The sequence below is a fragment of the Meleagris gallopavo genome, chromosome Z (assembly GCF_000146605.3).
Source record: "Meleagris gallopavo isolate NT-WF06-2002-E0010 breed Aviagen turkey brand Nicholas breeding stock chromosome Z, Turkey_5.1, whole genome shotgun sequence".
Lineage (NCBI taxonomy): Eukaryota > Metazoa > Chordata > Aves > Galliformes > Phasianidae > Meleagris > Meleagris gallopavo.
This window is the reverse complement of record NC_015041.2, coordinates 21,141,808-21,152,943: the sequence shown is the minus strand read 5'-3', so window position 1 is coordinate 21,152,943 and position 11,136 is coordinate 21,141,808. Positions and strand designations below refer to the sequence as shown.

The window sequence follows — 11,136 nt, the reverse complement described above, 5'->3', positions numbered from 1 at the left end:
TAAGGTGCAATTTATGGGAAAATTATCAGTAAACCTTTAATCAGACTTCTTCACTGCATTCGGCATGGGGCTTTAGCTAGAGGCAGAATAATTAATGTTAATGTATATGTTGCACTTGTCCATTTGTTTAATATATCAGAATCATGTTCTCTTCATTGTAAAGGCAAAAACAGAACCAAAAGGCAAGTCAAATACTTGGTTTCTACAACACATCATTACTGGAGTGGAAGTGTGTGACTACAGTAGACTAACAGCCACCTTCAGACTACTTAAGACAGTACTTTATCAGTTAAGCATTACTTAAAAATTGGAATAGTCAAAAGCAAAGCAAAGGGGACAGGAACTAGAGTGAAAATTCAGTACATCAATAGGGCCACCTACACGGCAACAGTGCTTATGTTTCTTGGGATGGCAGTCACTATTTTCACAACCTTTTAAGAAGGTTCCCATAACCACTACTACACAGGGAGAGTGAAAAAAACCGTGATCCTCCAGAAAGTCTGCTTTCATGGATAAACCCACAGATAAACCCACACTGGTGAGTAATTTCAAGAAACAGTTTGGAGTCACAGAATCACTGTAACTGGAATCCATAGAAAGAAAAAAAGAAGGAAAAAAAAATTTTCTGCACATCAAACTAGGCAGAGTCAAGCTGAGACTGAAATGAAGTGCTGCTAGAGGTGAAGACAAGCTCTAACTTAATGCTCTCAATGCTCATTTTTACATTTTTCAGAGACATATTGAACTGATTTTGCTAGTGAAGCAGGATAAATGTAAGGCTAATGTAAAGTCTCAGATATCCCTAAACAAGTGAATAAAAATGGCAACTCCTATGTCATGTGAGTGCTGTGAGAATGCACACAATGAAGAAAGTATCCAGCACTGCCTGTCAGCTTTCAAGTGATCACCACCAAGTGACGTTCCAAGCAGAAATTTAGATCCCATGAAATAATTAAGGTAGGCCACAGATGTCTTGATTGAAGTTTTCTATTCATTACTGTAGGCTTTATGCCCAAAACTGCTCAACAGAGTTCTTTATTTTTATCTCTGTCTTCAGTGACAGAATCTGGCAGCAAAGAACTGTGGCTTTGGTGTAGTTCCTTGTTGTGGCTTTAAAGACTCCTCCAAATAAGCATAGCATTCCTTAGATCCAAATCTAGTTATTCTGACCATACTTTTTCTAACTATAGTCCAGCAGGAAAAATATAACTGCCTGGGTTGCTTTTGAGTTTAGCTAGAATTAGGGGATAAACATCCGGTAGCTGCTTTGATGATGGCAACTGATATTCACTTTTTAGAAACTTGGCAGCAGATACATCACCAGCCTTTCCAATCTCTTTCCACTCCACCCCAGAAAAATAACCCTCTCAGGAGGGAACACTAACGCAACAAGAACTTAATGCATCATCCTCTTTGCCTCAGCTAACCATGGTATGTAATTATCACAAGGTCCGTCACTGAGCACATCCATGGTTGGATGACTGACTCACTCCACTTGCCTTGTGCCAAGATGTTTTTACTACTCATTGTAGCCATTCTGCTCTCTGTAAATGAGCTCATGTGCATGTCGTACAGCTCCAGAACAAACCTGAGAACACTGGAGTCAGACTACTCAAAGCAGCTTTGGTCCTCAGGTAATTTTCCATACTATACATTTAACCAGAATCTCCCCAGGCAATAACCAAATCTGAAACTTAAAGATCTGAAGCTTAAAAATCTCTCCCAAATTTAGAATTGGTGGTTGGCGTTTTTTTTTCTTCTCTTAGGAAAAACACTACTTTCCTATTACAAAGCTCAGCTAATTTATAGCTGAGATACACAAAACCTAGGGGTGCAGTTAGGGTGGGGCTGCAATGGGCTGCCAAGGGAAAGGCTCTACTGTACTGTACTGTACTGCACTGTGTTGTAGAAAGGATTCTCTAGGCTCATCTTATGGCTATAGTCAGGATTAGGGATACAGTTGTCATAGCTCCAAGAGTGTTAAGAGGATTTATTGATGCTGAGCATCCTCATCTGGGAACTTTCAGCCTCTAACGTTAGGGCCAAGAGCCCCATTCCTGCTCAGCACTGGGCCTTCAGTTCTTCCCTGAGCTGTCTTTAGGCCCTGTGTTGTAGACTTGTTTCCAGACCTAACTCCGTATTCCCTGAGCTGGATTTCCAGAGTGGACCCTGGAGATCGTCCCTGATTGGTACTTTCAATAGGCCCTGTTACTAGCCTAGCAAGGGACTGAGCCTTATCCTGAAGACTCTACAAGTCCAGCTGTGTGGGTAATGCCCCAGGGAGTTCTAGGATGAGAAGGCAGACAATGTCAAGGGATCCTGGTGAGGTGGCAGCTGCTGAGGGTAGCTGAAGGCTTATCTCCTTTTCACAATGCTTGCTTGAGAAGCTTTTTCCTTTGGCCATGACTTGGGGTCTTGAGCTGAGGCTTAGCCCATGGCTAAAGTTAAGGTTAACCTTCAAGTTTCGACAGCAGCAAATCTTAGGGTTAGGAGCAAGTTAAAAATGTAGTTGCCCATTTATGTTGGGTGGAATGGTGCTGACAGATGGGGTAAAGTCAAAAAAGAATTATTTTTTGGCATCTTTGCTATCTCAACTACAACGTAAGTCTTAGGTTAAGAATCACATGAAGTTTTAGAGCTAGAACTAGCATTAGTGTCATGGTAGAGAGACAAAGTACGGGGTCTACTGAGGTTGTGTCTGCAATAGTGATGTCAAAAGGGCAGGCTTCAGAAAGAAGTGTCTTAGGGCTCTTTCACAAGATAAGAATGCTGATCAAAGGCTCAGCCCACCTCTCCCTCATGTCAGAGTTATGGTTAGTGCTATCAGACCTCAGGGTACAGTTGGAGAAATGTCTGCAAGTGGGCTGCCAAATGGAAAAGAATTATCTCTTGCCAGTTACAATCTGGAAACGGCTTGGTCTTCCTAGAGTAACCACAACCCATGGATAGAATTTGGATCACCACATATTGCATGACATCATATATTTTTCTTTGTCAAGTTTTCATTATTTAGACTGTTTTTCTTATTTCTCATCCAGGTTTCCTAGGCCCTGGTTTGCAAGCATGACTACACACATAGAATACATGTTCTGGGTGCATGACTCTATCACACATCCTGTAATAGCTCTGTCACTGTCATTCCCTCCACCAGGACTCTGGTCCGCAATAGGGTGGCACAGGTATAATAGGATTCTCCATGTAATCTCAAGCTCATTCATAATTCTAAAGAAAACATGCAAGAGCTTTGGAAATCCCTATTAGTGTTACTACTGTTAAACCACTGTGACACAAGAGACAAACTTCCAGAGGCCAATAGGAACAGCCTCTGGATCTTCAAATCCATCCAGACCACAGGGATTTAAATTCTGGGTTCTACTGTTCAGAGATTATAAAAAGGATTAAAGTTTTATTCAAGCCTCCAAGAATCAACTTTAGGAAAACTGAACAGATTATTTTTAGGCTGAATTTAAGGCCTTGGACTTAAGGACTGGCCCAAATTTTGCTTACAAAATCACTATCTCCTTCTTTGTGTACATCCTTCTGCAAATAAGCAATGCAGAATGTACATCCTTCTTAAACATGGTTACTTTTGCAAAGCTTAAATAATTTTTACAATATACAAATGGACACTTTCAAATTCAAAATCCTTGGTGTTTGCTACATTAAGAATGAATTTTAAATTAGGAAGAATGCAATTAAATTTCCTTTAGAGTTCAAAATGCATTTTTGAACATCATATGAGTCTCCACAAACATATTAAGGATTCTGTGCTTCCCAATTTGAAATAAGTGTTGAGTATGTGGCTCTTTTCTGATGTCAACCTGAATGTGTCAACCAGCTGTTTGTCTTTTTTACTGACTCAGTTCAGTTAAAATATTTTACGCAGGACCACCCATGTAAAATAATTAGGAATTTAAATATACAATGAATTGTTGGAGAAAATAATGAATTCTTAGACGACAAAATATATAATCTCTTTGTAAGGAAAAAAGGGAATAGAGACTGAATTTAATATTTAAAGAAGACAGTAATAGGCCACAGTCTCCTGGCAGATGAACTCCTAGCAGCAAGGTACTAAAATGCACATTGCAGTACACAGATAAAAGAAAACATATAAAAGCTCTACTTACCTCTGAAATTAATATTTGTTGTTTCTTTAGACAAGGAGCTGACATAGATGGGAGACTCAAATACGCAAATTACTTGAGCTTTTTCAAGTTATCTCATGTTTCTTTCATTTCCATAAAAATGGGCTTCACAGTAATAAAAACAGAATCTGTTTTAAAAACATTGTTGACCGAAGTTTCCACTCTTGTGGGTAAGCCAGCACTGAAAATCATGCAGTGTAATTGCAGGATGCTGAATGACATACAGGAATGCAGGGCAGAAGTTCTACTCTCCTTCCACCCCCAAGTCCAGTCCCTTTTATAGTGACAGCCACATCATGTAATTGCTTTACAGACTAAAAGGTTATATGTGGATACTGACTGAGAACCTTTCCAGTCTTATGTAACTCTGAGTGCAGACAGTGCTAAATGCACTAAAAAACCCAACCAACTCTTTCAAAAGTGACAGTAATATAAATGCATTGGATCTACTTGCCTTGCCTTGGCTTATAAACAAGGGAATGGTTGTCAATTTCTCCATCTGAAATTTGGTAGAAAGAATAAATTAACCACATGTTTTGAATGAATAAGGAATAGAGGACTAAGCAGATAGAATCTCTAATTTGGATTATTTATCTCAAAAAGCCATTTGAAGGCCAAGCTGCATCAGTAATGCATAAAGTAAAGAAGCAGTAACTCCCAAAGTTGCTGTATTGTTTCCCATATTCCCATATTCCTAATCTCGTATTTCATATTTTACTAAATATGTATTATAGAAAATTAGATAATGAAAGTTACAATTGCAGTATTAACATCTAAGTTATAAACGGGGATAAATAATGGAATTGGTGTAAAATAAATATATCACTACAGTGAGGAAAGGGAAGTGCAATAAAACATTTTTAGAGCCATAAGATGGAAGCTTTGTCAAGCAGCCATGACTTAGGTTTTGTTGGTAATGTTTTCCATTCCTTGCTGTGGACAGCAAATAAGAAAGTTTGAATCTCAGTTATCACAAACAATCTTCAAAAGCTCAAAAATTAAATGCTGCTGTGTGTGTGTGAAGCATTTAAATGGGTTTTAGAAAACGGGAGGAGATATGGTCACATGCCAGTTTGGAGACCACATCTTCATAAAATAATTATTTTTTAATATATTTTAAAGATACTGATTAATATGAAAGTTGGTAAATGTGGTATATAAGAGATTCTGTCATAGCATACGTATTTTACTAGTGCAAATTTAATTACCTGAAAGTAGGCTATAAACAAACAGAAATGTTTCCTCAGCATGTAGTTAAGCTGTGGAAATGTGGAAGAGGACTGCATGAATACCAACAGTTTACAAGGATTTTAGGAAAAGCTGAATAACCTCATAAAAAGTAAAATATCATTGAAGACAACTAAATGCAAGAAAGTTAAATCTCTGGGGCTGTGAGCCATACTTTAAACTCAGAGACAATTTGGAGAAGTGAACACATATGCTTGCCCTGTTTATACTCTCGTGTAACCATTTGCTGTCAGCCAAGGATGGGTGAATGGAAAAGGACACTGAACCTTGGTTTGACACAGGATTCCAGATACTATCCAATCAAACCTCAGGGAATATAGTTTCCCCAGCGTAGAATAATTATTTTCTCCTTAACTAGTTTTCCTCTTTCCCCAGTTTCAAGGTTGAGGAGAAACAAAGACAGATACTGAGACATTGGAGTGTATCCAAACAAGGGCAGCAAAGCTGTGAAGGATTTGGAGCACAAGTCTTATGGGGAGCAACTGAGGGAACTGGGATTGTCTGGAGAGGAAGAAGCTCAGGGAAGACCTTATTACTGTCTACAACTCTTTGAAAGGAGGCTGTGGCAAGTTGGCAGTCAGCCTCTTCTCCCAGGCAGTGACAGGACAAGAGGTAATGGTCTCAAGTTGCATCAGGAGAGGTTCAAGTTGGATACAAGGAAAAAATTCTTCTCAGAAAGAGTGGTGAGACATTGGAATATGCTGCTGAGGTAGGTGGTGAAGTCACCATCCCTGGAAATCATCAAGAAAAGTGGAGATGTGACACTCAGGACATGGTTTACTAGGCATGGTGGGGATGGGCTGATGGTTGGACGAAGTGATCTTAGAGGTCTTTTCCAACCTTCTATGATTCTACATAGTATAGAAAAGATACTGACATAAATGAGTAAAAGTGACAAGGACATAAGACTGGGGAAAAAAGCTGTACTGATAAACAGCCTTTGAAGAGCTTTGGCTTCATTTCTGCTTTTAGGTGCAAAAGGTGCGAAAGATTTAAGACAATGTGACATTCTGTTTATTTTCACATACATCGGAGTTTTCCTAAATTTTACCTTTTCACTGGCTTATCTTTTTATTTAAAAAATGTGCAAATTCTGTTAATTCTCATCCTTTGTGAATATGTTTGCCAATAATTAGCATGCTTCCTGAGGGAAAATGGCAAAAATGTCTGCAAAACTTACTGGACTTTATCCTAGACCCTGAAAATAGGCCATTAGATCCCTACTTTCTTGATAGGGTGACAACTGAAGCTTTGCAGCTTGAGAACTTGGCTAGGGACAGTGAGAAGAAATACTAGAACTCTGGCCAGACTCCAGAGACTTGATACATTAAGACAGCTGGTAGGTTGATTTCGCATCAATTTGACTGAGAAATGTTGGTTGGTCTGGTTTCTTCATGGCTCAGAGCCCACTTCAAGATGAAAACAGTGTCTTCTACAATGATAAAGAAGTAAAATTTGAGTAGGGTTACTCATCATAATGGCAGGAAGTAAGATTAAGGCTTTTTTAATTGTAGAATGATTGAATAATGCATGCTGAAAGGCCCTTTGTAAATCATCCATTTTTCCCCCACAAAAGTAGGCCCAACTCCAAGTTAGACCCAACATCAGAGTTAGATAACATTGTCCATGGTCTCCTTAAACCCAAGTTTGAACATATCTGAAGATGGGGATACCAATGCCTCATAGTTCCAATATTTGACTACCTTCTCAGTGTGATTTTTTTTTCTTGAATTAGAATTCTCTGTGAGCCTTTTATCTTTGTGCATCTCCGATGGGAGTTTCCATATCCTTCATCTTCTTATTAGTTAAAGATAGAAGTCTCCCCTTTCCTTCTTCTTCAGTCTAAGGTAACCCATTCCTTTAACCCCTCCTTATTTGTTCTTCTCCAAACGATCATATTGTTCTCCTCCAAATGATCATATTCCTGGTCCTTAAGTATGGCATTATATCCCATGCAAACTCAAAACACTCTGCTGAGCAGAGAAGAATAAACACTTCTCTTCATGTACTGGGTACATTCATGCCCATATATACAAACAAGTGATTGGTTTTCTTTACCAAGAATGTGGCAACTCCTCTTCAGTTTATTGTCCAGTAGAACACCCAGGTTCTTTTCCACAGAAACGCTTTCTGCCTACTTAGAGCCAAGCAAAACTGCATGGAGTTATTCCACCTCAAGTGCTATACTTTCTAACTTTTTTGGTTCAGTTTTTCCTTCAGCCTGTCAAGGCCTTTCTGCCTGCCAGCTCTACCCTCTAGCTGAACACTACTCTCTACCTCAGTTTGATGTGTTAACAATGGACAGGAATTCATGATTTTGCTGTATTATAAAAGAGGCTTAGGGTTTTTTTTTCTTACTCTCAGAATTTTTCCTTTAGTCTTTTCTAGATAGAGGTGTATGTTAAAGGCAAAGATTGTAATGTCAACTGATGTATTTTTTATTTATTTTTTAACAGCTTTCAATAGAATTTGTCTCCTGAGTAAACATGAAACAAAAATATCTGTTTATTCCACAGGAGAATTCTGAAAATTTCTGCTGCCATGACTCACTGCAGCTTTTTAATTGAAGTAATCCCTTCCGGAGAAGGAGGCAACATTTTACTTTCTGCTTTAAGGGCATAATGTTAAAAAAGAATACTCGAACAACAGATTTGTAATTTTATCAATATTTCACAAACAATAAATGTGTAGGAGAGAGTGGGAAGGACTGAAATAAGATTCTGACCGTATTTTAAGAGTTCTCTTAAAGAACGAGCAGAGAATGAGTTCACAATTAGCAACAGTGTAAAAAGGTAAGACAGATGTGACTAGGATTTTGAAGTCCATAAATCAAACACTACTGCAGGTATGTTTTACAGGATACAGTGCTGTGCACTATGCCCAAGGACCCCAGACCCCAGTTGCTGCTGGATCACACTGGGGATCCTCATCAGGATAGAACACAGGCACTGAACGTTTATAATAGTACTGAAGACGTGAGAGCAGCTTTTTCACTACATGAGGATGCTTTTCAGACAACTCATATTTCTCTTCAGGATCACGAACAATATCAAACAGCCAAAGTCTCTTCGTTGGTGGATCATATGACTGAATCTGTGACTCAGTGAACAAAGACGGTGGAGGGAACCAATGACCACAGCCTAGAGAAAAAGGAACAGATCGTTAATTCTCAGATACAGAGCAGCAGTGGAGAGGCAGAGTTATACTGTAAACGAGGAAATCTCCAGGTCCTCCTGATAAGTCACTGGCCAGTGACTGCAGCTGTATTGCTAGCCCAGCACCAGAATCTCTCTATTCCAAGACTACTTATACATAACCTATATTTGTACAAAAAAAACCCTGCACAATTGAGATTCAGAAACTTGCATGTTGCTGAATTTCAAATCAAACAATTTCATGGACTTTCTTCTTGATAGTTTTTCCAGAGCTGAAGAGGTCAACTGTGTAAAACTTACTTGCAAAGTGAAAGAATATGATTGGATTTTAGAATGCCCCTTCTAAATTTGTGCATCTGACCAAAATCCCGGAAAGCTAGCAGAATTAGTAAAGGAAATGGTAATATATTAAACAGAATAAAACTGTTTGGGATGGGGGAAGATACAACACTATGTACAAGAATGAGTTACTTGTTACCTGGGTATCCAGTTAGTAACTTCCATTTTCCATGACGGATTGCTGCATGCATGGAGATATTGAAAAGTGTGCTACCCAGTGGAAAAGAATTGATCTGTGGTAAAGATGTCCTGTTGTCAATGCCAAAACCTTAATGAAATAGTAAAGTAAGTTATGTACACTGCATATAAATGAAGTCATGTTTAGAATTCTGATGGAAAGCAAAGCAGTATCATTCATTTACTTCTACACATTGCATACAGAATTTGTCATAACTACATACAAAGATCCATGCTAAAATTCACTGGAGATATTTAACTCTTGGAACTTAAACTGCAGCCCAGAAAGCGCTTTGATTTCTATGGAGAAAGAAACTTCTGAGTCCAAACAGGACTCCTCTCATATATAGATACCCTATGTTTATCTCATACAAACACTCACTCTAAGAATTGTAGATGCTAAATTTGTTCATAGGACTCAGAAGGCTCCAGGATAAGTGCTATTACTGCTAATTCTGCTGGATCACTTCAGAAAGCAAGCTAAGTCTCAACCTATATCCACACACAAGAGAGTGGACTGTGTGGAATGACTGGCTACATTCAGACAGATGTACATCTGTCAACTTCTATGGCAGAACACCGACAGTCTGTGAAGCATGTTTTCATGGAGTCTTTGGTAGAAAAATTAATTCATGATGTGACCCCATAATTCAGAACTGCAGTAAATCCTCAAATTTTATCTATGCACTGATTCCCTCTCAAGAGGCATATTTATATGTTCTTTATATGTAGCTCAGAACAAAAAATTAACATGTATGCACTAAGTATAAGGAGACAAGTTCCATACTGAAACAAGGAGAGATTCAGACATTCCAGGAGGACCCAAACCTTCAGCCATCTTGCATATCGGCTTTCACAGGAAAGCCGTGTTTACAAAAAATCTAAGAATTTTACAACCATTCTACCAAGTGATACCTGCTTACAAAAGAACTATTATTGAGCAAGGCTGTAATTAGAATAGAAACAAGACATGAGGAGAGGACAGAAACGATTTTGGATTTCCAGCATTTTTCAAGAGATACTTTCAACCAATTTGGGGAATTCGAAGACTCGACAGATTTCTGTCTCTGTAACAAAAAGAGCAATTCATGAGAGGTATAATGATCATGTGCAATCCTATCAGAAGTAATACTAGAGGATTCTAAGAAGAGAGAATTCAGTACATCATAGTGGGGCAAATATATATCAGACAGAATACAGAAACCAAACATTTGAAAAGGAAATGATTGGATGTAATTTCTCTGTTTTTATTTTTGTGAAGGTCCTTCTATGTTTCTATTTTACTATTACTATTTACTACTTATACTACTGGGCATCATACCATTAATTAGTTTTCTTTTAATAAACATTTCTTTTAAGTACCCAAATTCTCTGATTACATCAGATTTGTATAGTGTTCCCGAATAAATAAGGCCATAAAACACGTTCAGAATTTGCATGCACAGATTAAGGAGGGCTGAGCTTAGCTTACATCATGAAATACTGAAGTTGAGGGAAACAAAAAAGCGTACATGCCCGCTTTCAAAAAAAATACTATATAAACAATAGAAAAACTTGTAAAAATAACCTAAAGAATCTCTTCTGGAACATAAATCTAATGCAATCATGTGAGGCCCCTATCAGATAACAACAGTCTGGCGATTTATATTGGCTGCTTTTCCACATCATTACACCACATATTATTCTGTCATACTGTTTGCTAATGGGAAAACTCATCTTTGCCTTTCACTTATTTAAAGAGTGCAACGAAGGACATCTAGCAGATCAAAAAACACAGCTATGTTTTTTAAACATTACATCTCAAAAGTACATGGTCTAACAAAAATTATTGAAGTCTACATTTTTCATCTAAAGGTTTAGCATGGACAATATGCTTCTGCCTGTTACAGTGCGTGACGCCACAGCATTGCACAATATAAATGATTTAAAATACTTCAAATAAACAGTATGAAAAACTGCATTTTAAATACACCTTGCAAAAACATAGGTGACAAAACCAAACTAATCCTGAACTAAGAAATGCTTTTACCACAGCTTGGAGTTGAATTTGTTTAATGTAGTATTATCTT

General features: G+C 38.0%; 1 protein-coding gene across 1 annotated transcript; it reads right to left on the bottom strand.

Annotated features, from left to right (window-relative positions):
- Window positions 1-7,816: 7,816 nt before the first annotated feature.
- Window positions 7,817-9,183, bottom strand: LOC104914955 (arylsulfatase B-like). Its single transcript, XM_010725520.3, has 2 exons — window positions 9,030-9,183; window positions 7,817-8,536 (listed from the first exon to the last, which is right to left on the bottom strand). Exons 1-2 carry the CDS (start codon window positions 9,079-9,081, stop codon window positions 8,271-8,273), a joined length of 318 nt encoding a protein of 105 aa, XP_010723822.1. The 5' UTR covers window positions 9,082-9,183; the 3' UTR covers window positions 7,817-8,270.
- Between the last annotated feature and the right edge of the window lie 1,953 nt (window positions 9,184-11,136).

Bases quoted from the DNA above. Each gene is read 5' to 3' on its own strand.
- LOC104914955 (XM_010725520.3), bottom strand. From the start codon at position 9,081: ATGCATGCAGCAATCCGTCATGGAAAATGGAAGTTACTAACTGGATAC. The intron at 8,537-9,029 runs GTAACAAGTAAC...CTTTTTCTCTAG, and splicing joins GTTACTAACTGGATACCCAG to GCTGTGGTCATTGGTTCCCT.